The sequence below is a fragment of the Ambystoma mexicanum genome, chromosome 5q (assembly GCF_040938575.1).
Source record: "Ambystoma mexicanum isolate Mex_15411 chromosome 5q, UKY_AmexF1_1, whole genome shotgun sequence".
Lineage (NCBI taxonomy): Eukaryota > Metazoa > Chordata > Amphibia > Caudata > Ambystomatidae > Ambystoma > Ambystoma mexicanum.
The window spans coordinates 86,758,128-86,781,653 of NC_090933.1; the positions used below are offsets into that span (position 1 = coordinate 86,758,128).

The 23,526-nt window shown below is 45.2% G+C and overlaps 1 protein-coding gene across 8 annotated transcripts in view; it reads right to left on the reverse strand.

The window, feature by feature from the left end:
• PTPN3 (protein tyrosine phosphatase non-receptor type 3) overlaps positions 1-23,526 on the reverse strand; it is a 2,254,194-nt gene that overhangs the window by 1,373,200 nt on the left and 857,468 nt on the right. For all 8 annotated transcript variants that reach the window (XM_069620560.1, XM_069620561.1, XM_069620557.1 and 5 more), the window contains one exon: positions 3,334-3,421. In XM_069620560.1, the coding sequence (XP_069476661.1) occupies positions 3,334-3,421 (88 nt within the window). The remainder of the gene's footprint in view (positions 1-3,333; positions 3,422-23,526) is intronic.

Consider the following 23,526-nt stretch of genomic DNA (forward strand, 5'->3'; position numbering starts at 1 on the left):
GGCCCACCACAGAAGGTCCTGGGCGACCGAGGGCGGAACCAGAACGGGGTCCAACATCCTGCCGGAGGACTGTGACCACTGCATCTTGAGAGCCCACTGCAGAGATCTCATCCGCAGTCGAGCCTCTGGCACCAGAAGAATGCAGGATGCCATGAGGCCGAGCAACCTCAAGAACTCGAATGCTGGGAGACTCTGGGCATGTTCAAACTTGTGCACCATCGGTAGAATGTGATGAGCCCTCACCTGGGGAGGGAAACACTGCCCCCGGGATGTGTCGAGCACTGCTCCGATGTACTGGAGCCGTTGGGTTGGCGTCAATTGGGACTTCTTTAAGTTGAGGGAGAAGCCCAGCTTGTGAAGGAAGTGGCAGGTGACTGACAGATGATCCAGGACTTGCTTGGGAGAGCGCGCCCTGATCAACCAATCGTCCAGGTAGGGGTAGACGTGAATCCCCCCCCCTTTCCTGAGATACACTGCCACCACCACCATGAGCTTGGTGAAAACCCTCGGGCGGAGGTCAATCCGAACGGCAGGACCCGAAACTGAAAGTGTGAGTCGCCAACCGCGAACCTCAGGTACTTCTTGTGCTTGGGATGGATCGGCACATGAAAGTAAGCATCCTTGAGGTCGAGAGACACCAACCAGTCCTGAAGTTGGATGGCCTGGAGGACTTGAGAGAGAGTAACCATTTTGAACTGGTCCTTCCTGAGTAGTTTGTTCAAACCACACAAGTCCATGATGGGTCTCAATCCAAGTCTTTCTTCGAAATAAAAAAATAAGGGGAATACCATCCCTTGTTCCTCTCCGCTACAGGCACCAGTTCTATGGCACGTTTCTCCAGCAGGGCTTTGATTTCCTGCGCAAGGAGCGGATCCGGACTCTTCAAAGAGAGATTCCCTGGTTGATTGTCGTGAGGCCTCTGCCGGAAAGGTAGACAGTAGCCATGGGCTATGATCTCCAGAACCCACACATCTGAAGTAATGGCACGCCATTCTACAAGATGCTGGGCCAGCCTTCCCCCAACCGGCGAACCATGGGACATGGCCTCATGACTGAGCTGAAGCGGCTGCGGCATTGCCGGAGGTTAAAGAGGCAACTGCCCGAGCGGCCCTGGCAACTCCAGTACCTTGTTTTCCACCTGTGGCCCCTTTGACTTTCAGCTCCTCTCGACCTACCAAAGGATGAGTAATTTCGAAAGGAACCATTGCTGTCCCCTAGGACGAAAAGGCGGAGGTTGGCAAACTGCAGCGCTCAACGATTTAGCTGCAGTTTTGGAGGTCTGCAACCTCTCAAGGCCCTCGTCAGCCTTGTTAAAAAAAAGATGTTCACCATCAAAGGGCATGTTGAGAAGCCGGGCTTGTACATCAGGAGCAAACTCCGACTTCCGCAACCATGCAAATCTGCGCATTATGGTGCTCGCTGCCATGGACCGGCTGACGCAATCTGCCATGTCCAGACCCGACCGAACGGATTCGCACATGGCATCCTTGACATCCTAAACAAGAGCAAGAAAGCCATCCCGTTCTTCCCCTTCGGGAATACAATCAGCCGTCAAAGAGACAATTCCACAGAGTATGAGTGAAACGTGCTAAGGAACACACAGAGTTGGCTGCCTGTAAAGCCATACCCCCTGAAGAAAACATTTTCCCCAGCAAGTTTATGTTACATTTGTTATTAGTGTCGGGTAAAATAGTAGGATACAAAAGGTTTGGTCAGAGGACTTAGATTCTGTAAGACTTCCTGATGGGCATTAGTTTGTGATTTTCTTTTTAAGCTTAGGGAAAACCATCCTCCCAGTCGTAGGGATATGATAGGCATTCTTTCCTTAAATAAAAGTTCTACATTCAAACCATGTCTTTACGTCCATTGCCTAAATCTAACTCAGCACAGTCTGGGAGAATTTCATAATGTACCCTCATAATTTCAGGCTGCCAGGATTGCATCATCTTTAGCCCGACTTGAAGGGTACTGTTGTTATGCACCCATTGCCTATAACATCCAACAATATTAACTCCATGCCCGACTGGGAAGACAGCATTGTCAATGCGGAGGAGCCCCAGCTGTGGGCCAAGGTTGCAGCTACATTTCTGACGAGAAAGGTGGACTTGTCCCTCGACATTTATCATCCACTGGTGTTCTGAATTTGCCATCCAGCTTTCTGGCAGTCACTGTTGTAGAATGTGGCAGCTGCATGTTTTCTCCCTCTCAAAACAGGGTGCTGATGAGAAATGCAGATCTTTCCCCCCCATTTCTCTGCAAAAGCTGCTATCTCTCCTGTCTCTCTGCTCTGGACCTGCAAATCCAGAAACTGCCTATGACCCTCGGCATGTTATCATGGAATGCATTAACCATATGTGGTGCTTGTCCGCCATAGTGTTGGTGCCTACCGTGTGAAGGCTACACCCAGATGATTGTGAAAAAGGAGGGAAATTGACTGACTTAGCTGAAGGTAACAGCATTGCCCGAGGGACTCTTATGTGTCGCGGTAACTGAGGTTGTGTTGGTGGTACCGTTGGGGGCTGGGAAGGTGGAAGAGATGAAACCATGGGAGTCGGAGCTGCAGGTGGAATCTCTTCTGCAATAAGGTCCTTGAAAAAGAGTGCATCAGTGGAGACATCAGGATCTGTGGAAGTGTTAGAAGACAATCTTAGCCCTCATAACAATAATAAAAGGGGTGTGTGTGTGTGTATATATATATATATATTTCTACACCGAATCATGTTGCCATCTTTCTGCCCCCCTCTCTTTACTTTCTTTTGTGTTGTCCTGTTAATCTTCGTCCTCGTGTCTTTTTCGCGCCCTGATGCTTGCGAGCTACGGCGCGTTACAAATAAATAAATAAATAATATATCTCAGATATACATGCCCTCAGTGTAATGAAAAATATGCCTTGACAACATTTTTGCCTTTGGAGTTATACCTTTAAAATATCTCTAACTGCTAATAGAAATCCAACTTAATCATGCTTAAAAGAAATGTTCTGCAGATGGCAAAATACGCAAAGAACATGAAACAAATGGAATTTATGTGGCTTGCGGATGTGGACTACAAATATGTGATCATAAAAAAAAAAACATTCTAATTACTTGTCTACAGAGCCTTGACTGGGAATGCAAATCATTTTTTAGGAGTAAAGAAAGATTCAACAGCACAGTAGAATGGTGAGGGAAAACCGGCACATACAGCAGGTTCGAGGAATCGGTCAAATGTGCTCAAATGTCTTATCAAGGAAACAGAATCTAACTAAACAACTTAAAATGAGCTAATCCAAATATATTTTGCACATTACTCAACATTTAAATCCTCAATAATAGACAAGCAACGCAAACATACTTTACCACTGTGCATTTCTACTCCGTAGAATTCTAGTGTTCTGGCAATATTTATATAGCAGGATTCTGCCTCGCTTTGCCCAAGGCCACTATACAAGAAAAAAAGACAAAAGTGAACACAAGGTGTAATTATAAAGCAGCAGAAGGAAACTATCAGTGATTAAAGGCTTAACGTTCTGTTTACACTTGTGGCAGGTATTATTTTCACTATGAAGCTATCCAAACCCGCTTACTGCAGTCTTGCAGCTTGCCCAGACCAAGAAAGATGTGCTTGCCTCACCATACAAATGTAGCCCACACATACATATCTATCAAGATCTAAAGGCAGACAAAGATTTTTGGGAAATTATTTTTCCTAAAATAAAACGTATCATATTCCTGAAATAAATGACTTAATATATTTACAGAGGTTTGCAGTAAGCAATATATGTTATAAGGTTGTATTTATTTATGTGGAGCTAACTCCTGCTATAGATCGAACAATGGCTTTTAAAGGTAAATCAATCCTCCAACAGATACAATTAAAAAACCTAGACATGACCCCTAAGCAGTATAGGAACGTTTTTCCTTCTCAGCTCCTTCGCATGTGTTGCCACTTCATCAAATGCCTCATTTTGAAAATGAAGAAAGGCTTTTGGTTTTACATTTCATAGCTTGTAGTCACTTCTCCGACACCAATGCAATAAACTATAAATAAGAATGCCTTTTGATCCATTTGCTGGTGGGCATACTCCTAAAATATATTTTCATGATATATGCAATGCCAAGAAGTGTAGGTGGGAAAACAACCAGACAGATTATTTCCCTTTCTGAAATGTACTTTCCGATTAATTTTCCTCCCACAAATTCCTCATCGAGCGCGCCAGCTACCTTCGGAAACATTTGGCACCAGGGGGTGCAGTGTGGCTCTGCTCAGTGCCATTATGCACCCCATGGAAGATGTACCGCCTGGCCAATATATATAGAGCCGCTGTGCCCAATGACCTCAGTTCGACACTTATCTAGCACTGAGGGACTGCAGAACAGATGGTGTATATGCTATCCTCCAAGAATGACAGGTTGGGAGGGCGATGAGGAATCTGTGAGGAACATTCACCAGAAAGCACATTGCTGAGAGGTCAGCAATTTTTTCTAATAATGGACTCCCTTCACCTATAGATTCCTCATCTATGATACTCCAATAGCAGTACGTAAATCTGGAGAAAGGAGGAGAGCAAGAGGACATCACCAAAACCAGAAAACTCTAGAGGGCTGCTTGATCAAAGCGAGCATCTTGCCTGGATAGGCAATCCAAGTAGTAATGTTATGCAAGCGTGTGCAGCCACGTGACCACTTGGCATATGTCTAAGACGGGGACACCACTGCACTGTAGGACAGAGGAAGCAGCCAGGCCTCCGGTTGAATGAGCCCCGAGACTCTCTGCCGCATTGTTCCCAGCCAGATCATAGCATTCCAAGATGTAGAGGATGGGGCACCTTGAGAGGGTCGGTTTAGTCACAGCTCTGCCAGCATTAGCACCAAAATAATCCACAAAAAGCTAGTCATCCTTCCTGACATCCCATATCCAAAAGATTTCGTAGATGTCCAGCCAAAGGAATCATTCTTCCTTCTTAGATAGGTAAGGCAGAGGAAAAAAACACAGAAAGAAGGATCTCTTGAGCGAGATGGAAGTTCATAATAAACTTAGTCAGGACAAACTCTACAGTCACCTTCACCTTGAAAAACACCATGTCGGGAGAGAGCTTACCAACCAGTTTTGATAATGGATCAAAAACAGGAAATCAATTTAAGGGTGAAACTGGCTGCACAACCCCTGAGAAAACTGCATAAAAGTTGGGGATTGCAAGTAAAGGGTCTTGCACAGGTGTCTTTATGAAGACCAATGGCGGTTAGGTCCCCCTTCACAATGGAAATCTTCAGGCCCTTCCATGTCAAAGAATGCAGAAAATTCAGAACAGAGGCAGTATGACAGATATAAGAGTCCAGATATGTCACCTGACAACAAGCTGAGAATTTACACCACATGCAGGCATAAATGGATTTGGAGGTAGTATATGCAGGATGAAGTCAAAAAAATTCCACTCAGCCTCTCAGAATCAAAGCCTGAAGGTTGACGCCTGAGGCTCGGACCAGCCCAATCAAAGCAGAGCCACTCTTATTGTGAGGCACCATGGTTGGCACATTGACAAATCCTGAGGCTCTGTGCATCACGTCCTCCGGGACCCAGTTCAAGGCAATCAAAATCAACATGGACCCAAACAGCAGCAGTCTCCTGATAACTAGCAGAGGCACCGGGATTGAGAAGTGTACATAGAGAAGGTCGAAGTTCCAAAACAGTCAATGTGTCCCCAAGAGCTCCCTTGCTAGGAAACTCTCTGGAGCAGAACAACGCACTTCCAGTTAACACTGGAAGCAAAGAGTTTGACTTGAGGAGTCCCTCAAAAAAGAGAAGCTCCTCTCCTCCAGAATTTCCTGGCAGAGTTCCAACTCTTGAGAGGCCCTATTCTGTCTGCTCAATGCATCTGCTACAAGGTTCTTTGTCGGCTGCCATGAGAAACACGATCTCCAGATACCAGAACCAAGTCCCACAGCTTCTCTGCATAGAGGCAACAAACCCACACAACCCTGTTTGTTGAGGTGTTAAATGGCTACTGTATTGTCCTTCAAGACCAACACAGTTTTGCTTCTCACAGAGGAGACTAAGACAACCACGGCCAGCTTGATCGCCTGCAGCTCCAGCAAACTGAGCTGCTACTGTTCTTTTGTCGTAGAACAGAGGCTGCTCACCATAAAGTCCAACAGGTGAGGGGCTCCAGGCCTTCAGGGATGTGAATACTCATCTTAGTAAGTTTTCACGCCAGGACTACAATACTAGATCTAAAGAGACACTGTCTGAGACCATTAAAGGTTCTGACATTTTGCCCTGTAACTGAGACCACTGACATTGGAGAAGCCAATTCAGCAACCTCGTGAGTAACTGGGCCTTTGGCACTACCAAACTGCAGAAACCCATGAGACCCAATAGGTGGAGGCAGAACCAGATTCTGGGACTGAAAGTTGCAGGTCATCTGGAAGATGTTCAGCACTGGAAGGCCCAACCCAGGCAAGTGTGCAGGACTGCCCCAATAAATTAGACACTGACACTGCAAGACTTGAAGTTCAGGGAGAAATCCAAACTGTGCAAAAAGTTGCATTTGCAGTACAGATGTGATGATACCTGGTCTGGAGAGCAAGCTTGGACGAACTAGGTACAACCACGGCCAGCAGTAAGATCCTTATTACGGAAGAAAGGCCAATTGATAGATGGGTAGACACAATTAAGAAGGAGAAGTTACTTACTGGTAATGTTATTTCTATGGATTCTTCTCACATAGGAGTCTGCTTAAAAGCAGCCCAACATGGCTGAAAGTACTCATACAATGTGGCACCAAATGCCTAATTGTCATAGCCTTGTTCTGTTTGAAGAGAACAACCAAATAAAGGCAGCAGACCACTTTCATAGCGGTGCAGGATGGGAGGGTGACGAGGAATCCGTGGGAGAAGAATGCATAAAAAGAGCATTACCAGTAAGTAATTTCTCCTTCAACGGATGGCGTTCTCCCGCAGATTCCTCATCAGATAGACTCCCCAAGTAGTACAGAGTGCGGAGGCAGGATGAAAGCCACCGGACAAGAAAGCTCTGCAACTCCACTCTGCCTAACCGAGCGTCCGAACCACATGACACATCTCAGCAGTAATGCTGCATGAACATGTGGAGCGACAACCATGTCACTGCTCACCATATCTCCTTCACCAGCACACTCGTTTACAAGGTGGATGATGCTGCCATACCCCTGGTAGAATGTGCTCCGATGCCTGGTGGCAGATCCTTTCCTGCTCTCTGATAACACTCAGCAATGCAGATAATTATCCAGTGAGCGATTGTCTGTTTTGACAAAGCCAGATGCTTCCTTGACAGAGAGAAAACCACAAAGAGTTGGTCCTCACACCTAAATTCTGCTGTCTCCTAGCTACATAGAAGGTTTGTGCCCTCTTAGGGTCCAGCCTGTACAACCTTTCCTCATCCTTGGAGGGATGTGGAGGCAGATAGAAAATTGACAAATCAATGGTCTGAGACACGTGGAATTCAGAAACCGCTTTTGGTAGGAATTTAGTATGCACCTTGAGAGAAGCCTTCTCCTTGGAAAATCGTAGGAAGGGCAGCTTGCAAGTTAGAGCCTCAAGGTCACTTACACGTCTCACTGATGTGATTGCCACCTCAAAAGCTGTTTTCGGGCTATGTTTGTAGCCTGATAGGACATGAATGCATGGGGCTCAAACTGAGCCACCATCGGAAATGTCAAAACTAAATTTAGGTTCCAGTACGGAACCAAAAATGGAGTAGGTGGGAAACTATTTAAAAAGGACTTTCAGGAATTGGATCATTACCGGGACCATGAAGAAGGATCCTTGATCCGAGAACCTATTGTACACAGATAAAGCCACCAAGCAGCCCTTAACTGTGCCTGTCTGAAGGCCTGCAGAGGCCAGTGACTGAAAGAACTCCATCACCAAAGTGGTGGGACAAGCGACAGCGTCTATCCTGCATTTCTTACTCCATGCCTCAAATCTTCTCCACCTGCATGCGTACAAAGATCTCGTAGAAGGTCTGCGTGCGTGCAGTGTAAGGAACGCATGGTGGCAAAAGTAAGACAGGGACAAGTGACCACAGTTCAAGGGTGTGAAAAACGCTTACCTAAACCTAAATCTACAGATGGGAGCAAGCTACGACAATCAAATAATAATGCAGTCCTAGTGGAGTCAAATAAAAAAGGGCACATACTAAAAAAACCTATTGGCAATCCTTACCACTAATACAACAAACAATGTGGGGAACTGTTCATGAAAAATAAAGAAGGGTTCACAAAATGATATGTCAGGATGCTCAGGCCGGGGCCTCCCTTCCCCACGTTTTCAGCATGGGGCAAGGCTGGTCAAACGAGAAAAGCACACACTCTGGTCTCTGCGGCACGAGGATACAGTTCAATTTCCACAGTTCAGGACCTTTTGTGTTCAAATTTCTTTTACTTGACTGAAAGGGCCTGCTGTACAAAAACAATAGGTAAACATTCCTTTCCGATGGGGTTCACCCCGGATTCCCCTCAGCCGGGCTCAGATCCCTTTTCTGTCACTCAATTAGTCTCCCTTGGCTGGGCTTCGACCAATTGCAATGTATATTAAACTATAAAAGACTTTCAAATGTGCGCAGGATTTAGCTTGACCCTCTGCATGACCACTTCGATCTCAGTATTCCTTTTCTCACACTCAGCATCAGTTGGATACCCAACAGACCCTATCGACTGAGCGCCCACGTGGCGCTGACCGCTCTGTGTTTGGTATCTTAGCTTGGCCTCCCAAAGTTCAATTACTGCGGTTAGTTATCAATAATGTTTGTGTTGCTCATCGCCAACGCCTCACACACTATTCTCTTTATACAAAGTTGCTGCTTGCAACCTTGGTTGAACAAAAACAAGCTGGTTTGGTATCAGTCTCTCCAACTCACCGGCTGTGCTGTCTTTTCTGACACTGTTTTGTTGTAGGCGCCAAGGAGGGTACCACGCCAGCAATCGCTCCTCCCGCCTGGGTTATCAACGCAGGAGATCCCCCGGGTACCTCCGACACAATTTACTCAGCCTTTGTTCCTGGTATTCGGTTTCTTACTTTCCAAGGCTCATGAAAGTAACAGTCTAAGGAGGTCAAGGGAACTTCCCTCCTTGCGACCCTCTGGTCTCGCCGTCTTTCTCCTTGTATCTGCCATCTTGGAACTGCTGTCTCCTTTGTGTTTTTGCCACGATCAGAGGGTGCTTTCGTGCATTGCCTTTTATCCATATGGGGAAGCGTGATGGAATTCAGGTGTGTGTAATGATTTGTAATTGCCTGACCTTACCCCGACCATGGGTTGGGACATGTCAGATATTCGGCTCTGGTGTTAGTCTGTTGGCGCCCACGGTGGGCTGTCCGAGAGAAAGTGTTTGTGTCAGGAAAGGGCCTGGGGTTGATTTCCTAGGTATTGTCCCTGGTAGGATTAGGGAAAGATGTTATATAGAAGGGGATACTGCATCTCCCCCCCCCACTGTTCCCTTTTCACTCCCTGAAGACCCCCCCTCCCATCCAGGTGATCCTCCTGCACTGGTCCACCCCCAAGACAGGTTCTGTCCTAGGTCCTCTTTTGATTTGTACCTTCTCCAGCAACCTTCTTCTGATCAGCCAGTCATCCAGGTATGGTAATACGCAAACAACGGATCTCCTGAGGTGTGCTGCCACCACTGCCATCAGCTTGGTGAAAGTGATTGGCTCTGCATAGGGAGTTCCGGAAGGAAGTCCGCAATTTCCCACCATAACCTTTGGTTAGCAGCCTCCAGCATGGCATCAGCATTGGCCTGACGAAGATGCAAGGACGCGTTGGAATACAGATTCTTCCCAAACGCCTCCAAGATCTTCTCCTACTTGCCTAACAGCGCCGCAGAGGAGGAGGCTGAGGACGACTGGGGCTTGGGAGTATAGTGATGCTGCAACCATCACTGAGGAGTTGGGCTGAGGATGGGCCGATAGCAAGAGTGTATCCCCCTCCATCTGCCTGTACTTGGCGTTCAGGGGTTGATTGACTGGCTGAGCAGAGTGGGGCTTGAGCCAAATCTTTTTGGCCAGGGAGACTAATCGGTCTGCAGTGGAATTCCCGTTTTGGCAGAGGGGCATCGCGTAAGGACTTCAGTGAGGACCCCCCTCTGCTGGTTGCTCGACCTCGGGTTGAGGGAGGCCCAGGTACTCCGCCAGTCCTGTAAGACGTTTGTGTAAGGCCTTGGCTGATAAGGGCGTCTCAGGGTCCTCCTCCTCGTCCGTATCCTGTGGGTCAGGAGGATACTGCGTCGGTGGAGGAGTAGCGGGAGCCGGGATCTGAGGTACAGGGACCGGAGCCAAAGGCTGTGGCGGAGGCTAGTATGGAACCGCCTGAGGAATCGGCTGGGGGGACGGAGGCAAGGGCTGCGCCGGGGGCGCCGGCAGAGGAGCCTAAGGTGCCGGAAGCATGTCCCTGATGGCATCCCTGAGGATAACCCCCATCCGAGGGGACTTCATGAGCCTGAGGAACCTCTCAAAGAACCCATCTTCACAGGCTGGAGGAGTTGTAGGGGATATAGACAGGGAAGCGGGAGGCTGCTGGAGCCGCTGCATTTCCTACCCGTATGGACTCAGCGGGAACTGGCCCTGCGCAAATGAGGGATAAGCTGTAGGCCACATACCTGGTTCAGGCCCACCTTGGCACTCTTTTCTCGCCGAATTCCTGGAAAGGCGTCGGACGGGTGCTGATGTCTGGCACGGCGGCCATTTTGTCGAGCTTCCTGCCACGTGCCTGTGTCATGTTGCTCAGCTCGCTGGGCCCAGCCTCCTCCAGGACTCTGGAGTGTGGACCACGAGGCATGCCATGCTCCTCGGGCCTAGACCCGGTAGGTGTGACGCCCTTGGTCCGGGGGCCGGTAGAGCTGCGTTTAGGTGCCCCTTGGACGTATTGCTGGTATTAGGGCGTGGCCCCTCAGACATAATGCCGATACAAGGACATAGGCCCTTGGGTGAAGACCCGGTACAAGAACCTTCCGGTCCCTCGACACTGTCACCGGGCAGATCCGAGGATCCCTCGGTCTGAAGGCCGGTAGCTGGAGAAGCCTTGGTACAAGACCCTGAGCGGTCCCTCCCACGCAGGCGAGTCCTTGGAAAGGAGTCTCGCTTGAGGGGTGCGATGGAGAATAGAGGACCTACCTTGGGCCTGGATCGATGTTTGACGAAGTCCTTCAGGTCCTCTGGAGGCAACTTCTAGAAGAGCTCCCGTTTCCTGGCTAGTCTGTTCTTCATAGACCTCGACGACAGGGCGTCGCACGCTGTACAAGCTTGCCAACCGTGGTCTGGGCCAAGGCAACGTAGGCAGAGGGCGTGGGGTTCTGAAGTTGGGAAGAGCCCGTTGCAGGATGGCCACCTGCTGAACCCTGTGGAAGTCGACATGCGCAAGGGAGGAGCGTGACGCCTGAGGACCGAGTACCTTTATGATAAAAGACAAAAAAGACAGAAAAAGAAGTATCCGCGTGTGGAATTACATGACCGAAGCCAAACCCAGGAGCGCTGGTGAATTCGGCCTGTTCCCGTCAACGCGAAAAAGGGGACTGAGGTGTTGCGCCAGAGGGCGTAGTCAGGGCAGCACATGCTCCCAGGGCCGCACCCCCGCGCGCCTCTAAATTTAATGGGGAAGAATTTTTTTTCTGGTAAAAAAGGTTCAGTTTCCCATCCCTTGAAAGGGACGCCCATGCAGTATGGAGGAAAAGGGACAGACGTAAGAGTGTGTGAATAATGAGTCCTAGGACGTAGGATTGAGGAATTAATTCTCCAGTGTACGGGCGTTACCATGTGTAATGAGCAGAACATTTTTTCAGTGTCATTGACAACATCAACGATACAAGAATCAAAAGCTCTACTAAACTAAAGATCTCCAGTTGACAGCCCCTGATGAATGTCCGACCAATTTGGTGTTGGGGACAGAAACATGTTGAACCTATTATTGTTGAGACACAAACTGGACCAATTAAAATTCAGTTTTTGTCCTATTGTGTTTGATGTAATGGTTTTAGGATTCTATTGTTATTACTATGTGTATGTGTTGTATGTTTGGTGATTTCTATATTTAATATTAGTTTGTGGCTGTTTTTAGATGATTGCTTTGTATATAAATGTTTTAGATTCATACTGTGTTGAAATTTAATATGAAATTGTAATAAAATTGGCATCGTGATTTTATGTTTATGCTATTGGGTCAATTTTTTTCAGGACTGACCATAGGGAATGAATATGAGCTAGTCACCAGTATTGTTGAAATTTGCTGTCCAGGTCTCTTCTTTTTTTATATATATTCTGTTGACTCCAGACAGTAGAGATAGGTCACCCCCATTGTGAGTGAGTTTTGGGGTTCCTATAACCTGTATTATATTGGTAAATCACAAGAGAACATTGTGATCCTTTCAATCTTAGAAGGCCATCTTAATGTTGTCATTACAGGAGCAGGTGGGGGGGAACATGGTGGCTCAAAAAGCGGCTGGCCCGGCTAGCTGTGGGCCCAACACTTGTGATGCAGAAAATTATATTACATATCAGGGAAAATGTTTATGACATTTAAGAATGAGAGATCCCAAACTAAATGAAGTAAATTAGAAGATGCAACACTGTGCAGTAGAGATTTGTAAACCCGTATGGACTGAATATATAGAACCTGGGATTTGTTAGAAAATGAAATTATAAAGTGACGTTAACCTAAGTGTCACGATTAGATCATGCAGCAAGGAAGAATGGGAAAGTTGAGGGACACCATGCTGGACCACACAATAAGGGAAGCTGGGGACCATAGACTAACTAGCAAGTGTCTTTTGCTGGCCATGCACAGGGTCCGAGGCTGGATGATCTCTCAGAGAGAAAAGGGAACATTTCTAGAATAAACTATAAAGGTAACTGGTCAGCAGCCCAGAATGATCAGCAATGGGAATAGTCTTTTCAGAAACCAGCGCAAGTAGACCCAATATGCAGATTTAAAATGTAAAGGTTTATATACTATTTGTATTGAACTTATGCTGCCCTATCCTGCCCTGCTCAACAGAGACTGATACAAAATGCCCACCCGCAACACAGTCCATTGATGACAATGATCAAACAGGCAACAATACTGGTTATATGTACTGGTTATATGCCAAATGTATCATAACTTTGTATTGGAAGGAACCATTTCTGAGGGTGGCATAAAAAGGCAACTCACCAGAAAGAATAAAATATATATCCATGTTTTGGGGGCAGGGAGCAATTCCCACTAGCCATTATATTGTGTTCAGCTCTCTTGTGCTGTAATAAATCCGGTTTGCAAAATCCATTTAGTATCACTGTTTCGATGGTGTGTTGGTGTGGAGATGAATAGGGAAGTCAACTCCCTATTGGGTGTGATGACTGGGTACAGAACCTTAATAACTTAAGTCAACAGCAAAATAATCACAGAGGGAGCTCCTGGAATTAAATCTACCTTCTCTGAATGGCAGCAAGGCATTTGTCGCCTACTAACTGTATAAACGGACAACAAAATGATTTTGTCCCGGAGCCATCCACAGGGAAGCATTATAGTACCTGTATTTTGCTAGCAAGGAGTTTGTGGGTACCTATAGCCCCGAAGCAATATGTTGTATGACTTACATGGCCCAGTCACAAAGGAAAGCTCTGAAGAACTCTCTATTGTGGATGTCAATCATGCTTGCCTATGCTCCAGTTACACAGTATTTCTGTAGCAAACAGTGGCCTTTGCGACATGTCAATCCAATCTACCAACATATACAAGCTGTGATAACTATTGGACAAGGTCACTGCCTGGTGTCGTAACAGCAAGAAAGCTGGGTGCTCTGGCTGTCAAGCCATCCAGCTGTTATAACAATGGTGGAGTTGGCCCCAGTTAAAAGCCTATGTCAAGCAGTATTTCTATACCTGTGCCACATGGACACCAGTAAAGTACACAACCAGAAAACCTATGGTGGTACTGCATTTCTCTACCCATCCAGTCCGCTCTTTGGCACACCAAGAGCGTGGATTTCATTGTGGAATTAGCAGCCAACCACAATTGTATCACAAATGTAATAGTTGAGCACAACACCAAAATAGATCTAGGTGTTCTTTGCATTAGCGTAGCGTCTACAGCACACTTGGGTACCATCCTCAAACAGATGGACAGAGCGTCTGAATCACACTTTGGAATAAAGCATTCAGTGTTCGGCTTACCACAACGCGAGAAGTAGATCACTCTTATGTCCACAGTAGAATTTGAATACAATAATGCCTCTGATAGTTCCATCGACACACCTTTTCTAAGCCATGTATGGAAGACATCCATACATGCTACTACTCTAGCTGCCCGACTGCTCCTTGTAACCTCCGTGCACGACATAGCACAGACTATCACCCAGAGCCACAAAGTAGTATGCCACCTCTTGAAGGAACCACAAAAACTATGTGCGGATAAACAAAAAATGGCAGACCAGGGATACTCCTTGGGTGAAGGAGTGTGGTTTTCCGGTTTGTAGAAATAGCTCAGTTTCATAGGATCCTATTTCAATTGCTTGAATGATCATCCCAGTTGCATTCACCTTGAGGTAGCTATCCCAGTGGCACATACACCAGGTTTTCCATATCTCATTGCTGAGGAATTGTTTACCTGGTGCCCTTATGCCTATGTGGCCCCCATTCAGTAGAGGTGCAGATATATACAGAATAAGTGGTCCAAGATACTCTGTACCCACATGTCATTTTATATTGTGTGCCTGCCTGAAAGGACTATTGCACTGAAGAGAGGTCTAGGAAATGTCCTTGCGCATTTCTGCTCCAGCCTTGGTGGCCAGTTTCACCACTGTTTTTCCATGCCACCCTCTATTTTGTGAGGGCATTGCATGTGATTGAGGTAGACTGGCAGGGGGGAGGGGGATTGATTAAGGGGTTGTCAAAACCCACACCTGGATTTACCACAGTGAAACCCATAGCCTTATAGCTCCTTTGCTGTCACACATCCGTGGCACAGGTCCGTCAAGGGATGGCGCATAGGACGAAATAAACCGTAATGGCCTTATAGTTTTTCCTCCTGCCGCTTCTTTTCTGTCCGATTCATATTTAACATCTCCTCATTCTCCATCTGATGTCTCCACACCCTTCTCCGGGCCACCTTTCCCAACCTCAGCCTTCCTGATCCTCCACGTCTATTCTTCAACAACTCTCCAGTACTCAGTCTATTCTGTGTCCCAGAAATCCACACAACTCCCAGTTTTCTCCCGGGTGAAACAGGGACATGACCAATTAATGAGCACCACCCTACACCCAACCATATTCACATGTGGCTTCTAATTTTACTGAGAACATTAATGGTGGTTTGCTAGCTCACAGCCACTATTGTGTATCTGGAACCATGGCCCAAACCTGTATTTCAGCAGGTCTCCCTCTTGTAACCACATTTGCTCTCCGACTGCAGCAGTATATGTGCAGTTGCGGGTTTAGCTATGCAGCCGGCAGCCCACTGTAGTGAGGTGGAGAGTAAGTTCTCTAGTGCCTAGTCACCCATGTCTGCAACCAAAGTACAGGTAGCAGGCTGCCCGATGTGCATCACATGATTTGCTTGCTCTAGTGTTTCAGTAACACAAACGTATACGCACTACACCATTCAGACAATTCCATAAGGCATACACTGGGATCAATGGGGCACAGACTCCAGTTGATGGATGAGCTAATTAGATTCAGGGTCCTTCTAAAGTGTCTATGGGAGGAGTTTCTCAATGTGATGTGTTAAAAGGCATGGGCGGGCTGAGCCAGAGGATCCTGACCTCCCGCCAGACTACCCCCTTGAATCCCACATCACATAAAACTTTGGACCCCGGCTCACTTGGAAACCCAAACCTCCTCAGGGCCAGTCCGGGATCTTCCACTCACCTTGTTTCGGAAATGACTGGTGATGTTACATAGTCCGAGAATGTGGTGTTTTGTTGCCGGATGAAGTGTTTTAAATGCCTTGATTTGTAACTTTTTTTGCAGATGAGTTGCTGTTCCGAAGAGTTGAAGTAATTTAGTTTGTCTTTAAGATCACTTCTTTCCAATATCTTTCACCGATATACTTCTTTGTGATGCTGGTTGTAGTGTTTCATCCATGCTTGGTCGAGTTTCCAGTAGGTTTTCTCCTGGATGTGTGGCTTGGGAGTGAACAACTTGCGTCTTTTCTCTCTGAAGGGGTGAATAGTTTCATAGGTGTTTCCATATCCAGGGCTGCTTTAATCCAGTTATGGAGCAGATTCGCTCGATGCTCTTGATGCAGATATGCTTGGCTAAGTTTCTGCCACGTACCTATAGGTTGAGGTTTTCCCAGCAGCAGCCAGCAATGGTGGGAGGGAGAGAGAAAGAGAGAAAGAGAGAGAGAGAGAGAGAAAGAGAGAGAGAAAGAGATAGAAAGAGAGAGAAAAAGAGAAAGAGCGAGAAAGAGAAAAAGAGAGAGAGATAGAGAAAAAGAGAGAAAGAAAGAGAAAGAGAGAAAGAAAGAGAAAGAGAGAAAGACAGAGAGAGATTTCCATTGATATTTGTTGGTTAGTAAAGGTATAAACGTAGGGCTGAAGGTGGTTTGTATGCGAGCAACCAGGATTATTAATAGCATTTCTTTCATAGGTGATGCTCCTAAAATCTGTGTGTTCTGTGTGGGCCACAACAACTCTCTTGCCCTGTACATATCAATATCTGGCTTGTGTGTGGGTCTTTAGTCACCTTATGCTATTTCCGGTAATTATATTTTCCAGACTGTTCTCACCTGGTCCTCGTTGCAGTGCAAGCTGGGTGGGTCAGTAAATTGAGAGATAGCACCTGATGTACTTTTGTTTAGTCTTCATGTTAGTTGGGATCCCTTATCCTGTGTGTAACTTGGATGGTGTTAGGAATTGGGTAGGTGTGGCGATCAGTCATCTGGTGTACACTGTTGCCTATAGTAAGGTCATTAGCGCTTGATAATGCCATCCTTATCTAGTTGCCTTTCCTTAGGTGAGTCATTCTGACACTGATCATATATAGTGAAGACCAGACCAGCATGTAAGGGAGTTCAACACAGGGTTACGCTAATAATCAGAGCACCACAGACTACTGAGAAGGTCACAGTGCATTCTTGTGTCCCAGAATTAGGCAGGACACCAGGAAGTAAGATTACAGTACAACACAAAATTAAGGTAGGACAAATGTGAGGAACCTGAGGGCATCCTCCCATCTACTCCCCTTGGGTCGTCTTATCAGGTGGCCAGGGAAAGGCCATCACTTTTGGATCCCGACCCTCGGGGTGGATATGGGAGGGAGGATCACCTTGGTGGATGGACCAGGGAGACACACACACACACACCCTTTAAGACTGGGTTGAGGAAGAGGCAATTCAGAGTAAGGCACCCTTCCATTGGTGCACACCACTATGGTATTGAGACGAGGAAGATGACTGAAGCACTATTACAATGGTCACGCAAGTCTCACTAATGAGGCTAATTGTGGTCAGACAAAGTACTTGCACCTGCAGCCAATTCAGTGGCTACAAGTGAAAGCGAGATAGGCGATAGAAAAGGAGATACCCACCTGAGAATGAGGACGCGGCAACCCGACATGGAACAGGCTGGAGAGGAGTCAGTGAAAAGGATGCCGAGCACTGCAGAATTTCGTGAAATGAATATTTGTGAACCACAGCGGTCCCCAACCACTAGCTTGTGATAATCAAATACACTGCGGTAAGACCCTAAGTTAAAGTGCTGTGGAGGAAAAAATCATAGCACTCGTCCTTTAATGTAACATCCTCGGCCTGAAAGTTATGAAACGCCCTGCTCACGAAGTTCGCGTACGGCAGAGACAAACATCCTCTGTAGGAAACAGCATTCACGTGTCTCCATGGAAATGTGCAAGGTGCCCATGCGTTTAATATCAACAAACCCTTGATCCTTGACACCATTTTATTTCCTCGCTTAATCAAAATTGCACCCTGTTGTGTTCAGCTACTAACTCCACCATCGCATACAACACAAGAAGTTATTTCCACTACTTCAAAGGGCTCTTCCCTATATGGTCTTCGGATTAGAATATATCTTGTGCAACCGTTTCTTATGCAATGTACCTATTGATGACTTATTTGCACCATGGTCTCTTTTAAAATATATTTTTTAATTTAAGTAGGTTTTGAATACATTATGGACTTTAACATCCTTTTTCAAACCAGTTAGTAGACTATTTTTTTTAAAGGACATTTCAAAATTAACTATATAACTAATCTTTTTCCAACCATTTCTTTTCCGGGTTCAATCATCACCCATTATAGCCAGTATTCAGGGATTCACATATGAACCACAATACACAACGAGGAAATGCTTGCAAGGCAAAGCCAACAACAAATGGTTGAGATGACTGCGAGTGGTGGCAAAGATTCACCAAATCCCAAACCGAGTCAAATGGAAGATGTTTCCACTTGGTGTACCCGTCAGCATTGTCATGTGATGGCAACTTTGAGCTAAAAAAAAGCCTGTTGCTATGAGAGCTCAACCTGCATGGCCTACATTTCTGAAGATGATCCGCCGCCACTAGGCACAACCCAGCAAACAGATTTCAGTGCAGCGTGCCTTACACATTTGGAGGCGTCATGACCGCGGAGACACAACGTCTCTGCCGATTGGCTGCAGTGAGATGTTTGGATGCGCCCGACATCTTGGATCTGCCGACAGCGCAGCGGTGACCAGCAGCAACATGCTATTTCAAAACCTATTTTACTGTGTCATAGTGCTTGGGGAGTTTCACACAGTAAGAGATGGGTGAAAAACTATTTGTTCAGGCGGTAGGTGTTAATGATGTATTCTCTATGCATGCCTTGTTCGGAGTGTTTGTGCGTACAGAAAATGAGGGTTTTAATAGGGGTACTATTTCAGTCCGTGCTGCGCACAGGCACCTTGCAACTGTTCTAAGGACACGCGTGGTGTTAGCGAACATTGCAATTGAGTACATGGCATTATTACATAATTTTTTCCTATGGTTGTGCTGTTCATTAGTACGCCGCCATGGGTGCGACTTTCTGCGGTGGTTGTGGCCAGGGCCTAGAGTCTTGGATGCATGGCCGTAGGCCGAAGGCCATACTTCCAAGACTGTAGGCCCTGGCCACAACCACCGCAGCATGTCACACCCATGGATACACCTGTAGTATTGATTATCGATTAGATGGTTGCGGGGAGTGTGTACAGTCTTGGGTGCATGGCCGAAGGCCATGCACTTGGCCGAACTAGCCTAGCCGAAGGCCATGCACCCAAGAACAAAGTTCCGAAAAGTGTAGACCCTGCCCACAAGCAGTGCAGGATATCACATTCATACATCACACCCATATATTCGATTATGTATCTGGTAGGTGTGGGCAGGGCCTAGAGTCCTGGGTACAAATTGAGTGCATGCTACAGTTATAATGTTTCATTGTATGGGTGCGTCACTCATGTATAAGCGACCATGGGTTTAATATGCTGCGATGATTGTGGCCAGGGCCTAGAGTCTTGGGTGCATGGCCGTAGGCCGTAGGCCATACTTCCAAGACTCTAGGCCCTGGCCACAACCACCGCAGCGTATTACAGAAATGGATACACCTGTAGTATTGCTAATGGGTCAAATGGTTGTGGAGAGTGTGTAGAGACTTGGAAGCATGGCCGAAGGCCATGCATCCAAGCACAAAGTTATACACACTGGAGCTATAAACCACTTCACACCCATACATTGAAATATGTATGGACATACATCTAAGACTTTAGTCCCTGGCCACAACCACTGATGCATATCACAGCTATAGATACACCTGTAGTATTGCACATCACTCAGGTGGTTGTGGGGAGGCCCTGCAGTCATGGGCCTCCCCACAACCACCTACAACAGCACATTTATACCTAGTATTGTTACAAGCCACAATGGGTGCGATATGGTGTGGTAGTTGTGGCCAGGACGTAGAGTCTTTGGGGCATGGCCAAGGCCAAAGGCCATGCACCCAAGAACAAAGTTATAAGCACTGCAGTTGTAAGCCACTATGGATTTTATACACTGCATACCGATACATTCCAAAATCTATGGCCTTACACCCAAGTCTGTAGCCTGTGGCCACAACTACTGCAGCATATCACAGGTATAAGTACACTCGTACTATGAAACATCGGCCATGCTCCCAAAACCAACTTTATAAGTAGTGAATTTAGAAGCCACAATGGTTGCGATATGCTTTGCTGGTTCTGGGCAGGACCCACAGTCTTGGGTGCATGAGGCCATGCACCCAAGACTGAAGTGATAAGCAGTGAGGTTATAAGTGAACATTGGCGTGGTGTGGTGGTTGTGTGCACGTTCTAGTGTCTTGGCTGCATGCCTGCAGACCATGCACCCAAATCTAAACTTAGAAGTAGTCAAATTAGAAGCACCATGGTTTTGATATGCAGCGATGGTTGTGGGTAGGACCTATAGTCTGGGTTGCTTGGCTGTAGGGTGTAGGTGGTAGGTTATACATCAAGGATGCTAGGCCCAAGCTACAGCCACTGCACCATATTACTGCCATAGATTAGCCGTGTAGATTCACATATGTATGAAATGACTATTTATACTTACTGTTTAATTTGTGCAGAATCCATATATGTTTTACATGGCTGTAGTACTTGGTGGAACTAGCCTTTTTTAATTTCTGTGATAAAAGAAAAAAGCATGTTAGTGTTTGCATTTTATGAAGACTTATTACATTGTATAATAGACAGTTTAGCTTTTTCTTTTTGACCCTCATATTTAGTTTACAAACCAGTGTACTGTGCATTTTGCTCAGTTTCTGTGTTTGTTTTTCAAATCCTTGGGTCTGGGGGAAAAAAATCCTTGTCGGATTAAAAAAACCCTTTATTTGCTATGCTACAAACTATTTATTTGCTTTCTTTGAGCGTTTCTTTGTTCTTTCTGATTAATGTTATGTTTGTTGCCTTGTTGCCGATTTTAAACAGATACCTGTTGGCGTATTCTGTTTGTAGTCTTTCTCTTAATTTTTTTGGTAATGTTGAAGTACACATTAGTCATAAAATTTTGGCTTTAAAAAGATTAAATATGCATTTGTAAGATTAGCTGGCAATTTGTGATTTAGAGTAATGGTGTTATCATTCATTACATTCCACCCATCCACATTTCCTTTTAATGTATGCAGTGTAGTGACCTGCATTGGTTGTAGCTCCTGCATGGTAGATTATACCTACTGTTGTAAAGGTTTTCTTTCCAAGTGACACTTGACCGTGTGTGAATCCAGTCAGCTTGGAGTTCTTTTTCGTACCATCTGCATTATAACGTGGCAGCATAAGTATTATGTACTTACTATGAGTTTGTATCAGTAAGGTGGAGCGATTGTCTGAATTGCACATAGTACATAATCTGCCATGGTTTGCATTCTGTTAAAGTTGCTGAAATGGAATGGATTCACAATTAGGTATGGATACATACACAAATCACTCATTTGGGATTTGTTCCGGTATGACATTGCTACAGAGAGTGCATGTATGTTTCCACATGTATGAAATCTGGAAAATGTCATTTATAGGTATTGTTTTCCAGTACTTGTAGTAAGTACATTAGAAATTCTTGTGGATCTTCTTGTGCGTTTATAGTGAATCTCACCATTCCAGCACAGTAGTCCAATTCTCGTCTTATTCCTTGAACACTGTACGTGTTGTCAGGATTATTTGTTGCGTTTCTATGAAGGACTAACATTTGCAAACACAATTGGTCTGTACTGTGTAAGTAAATATTGTTAACAATTGGTAGCAATTAAAATAGAATATTCATTGCTACATTTGCATAGCAACTTACACCAGTTTCATTTGAAAATTTGAATGGACCAGCTAGTTCGGTATCTGAGTGCTTTTTTCAGAGTTTCTCTTCCCTCTTTGAAGAAGTACCTGGTTTACTTTCCCTAATAGGTTCTTCTTTACTTGTGGTAATTGCTGAACCTTTACCTTCTTTTGTTTTCTGTGAAGGATTTACTTTCAGATTCTGTTGCATTTCTGATTGAATTAGTTTTCATTTACCACGTTTTACTTTTTCTGGAACAGGATATTGTTTCAGATGGGGGGTGTACAGTGAACGCAGTCCATTGTATTCTAAAATGCAAGCAATATCAGCGTTCACTTTACTTGCATCAAAGTTGATTAGAAATAGACCGTCAAATGTACGTAAGCGTGATAGTGCTACGTAGCTCATGCCTTCTTTAAAGACCGTTTCCTATATCTGTCAATGCTTTGTATAGGGTAAGACCTTGGGATTTATGAATGGTGACTGTATATGCAAGAGTTAGAGAAAATTGTTCTCTACGTACATACATGTCTTTGAACAGAAGGAATCGAGCAGTTGAGCGCCCAATCCTTTTCACTTCTGAAAGTTTGTCAAAGCGAATATTGACAAACTGAATGTTGTTGTCACGTGGGTATGATTGAAAGCCAACAACTGTACCTAGTGCCCCATTAACTAGCCCTTGCTCCACGTCAAGGTTACGTTTAAGCATTACTCTACAATTTAAGGATAATTTTAATATTTTTTCCACAAAAGAGTGGATACTGCAGCAGGATCCAGAAGTTCGAATTGTCCAGTTTCTGAAACCTCTTCAATTATTTCAGTTGTTTCCCTTAAGCTTTCATCAATATTTATTTCCTTGTAGTATTCGTTATGGTCTTTTAGATATTGCAAGGCTTGACTAACTTTATGTAAGTCCACCAGTTGTTGCCAATTTTTTTTGTCTTTTGTTGGTACACCATTTACCAAGACAATTAAAGAATGCTCTATTGAACGTTGCACTCCTAGAGTGTGTACATTTTCTGTTAGATCTAATGGCAAATAAACTACTTTGCCACGAATGCCTTTCACCAATTCAGAGGGAGGTAATTTTGCTGTTTTTGGGTGAAGGCGTATAATTGCTTGAAATGGGTGAACTGTTTGAATTATGATGCTCTCATACAAATTGAGTTGTTGCAGGGTTTTGGTAGTGGGAACAATTCCAAATTATTTGTGATAGCACATGGAGGAGTTTGGTTGTTGTTTAGTTTTGTAGTGCAGTAACTACAACATATTAGGGGTTCACTTATTTGATATTTGTTTTCGGCTAAAAGATAAAGAGCCAATTCAAACCATTTGAAATCTTCATTGTATTCTATTTTGTATGCTATGTCTATAATTGTTGTGTTCCTTTTGTAAAACCTTCTGCAACAACACACATACACATGGTTTGGTATTTCAGCCGATGCACTTTTAAATGTTAGTATTTCTTTTTTTGTATGTGTGTAATAGAAAGTTGCTATGTGCAGAGATGTTGGTAGTCTGTTCTAAAACTACTGCATTTTGTGGCTTTCACTTCCAAAATATTTTCTCTGGATACGGTCAATTTCTTATTGTAGATATTTGGGTGTACCATTCAAAAGAGTGTTATTTAAATTGGCTAATTCTGAAGCTGGACTTTTAGCATAGTATATTTTATACACTAGATTTCTTACATTTGAATGATGTATTGATATCCTTTTGATATCATGGAAGGTGCTTTTGCAAATAGGCCCAGAAATGCAGGCTAATGAATGTCCTT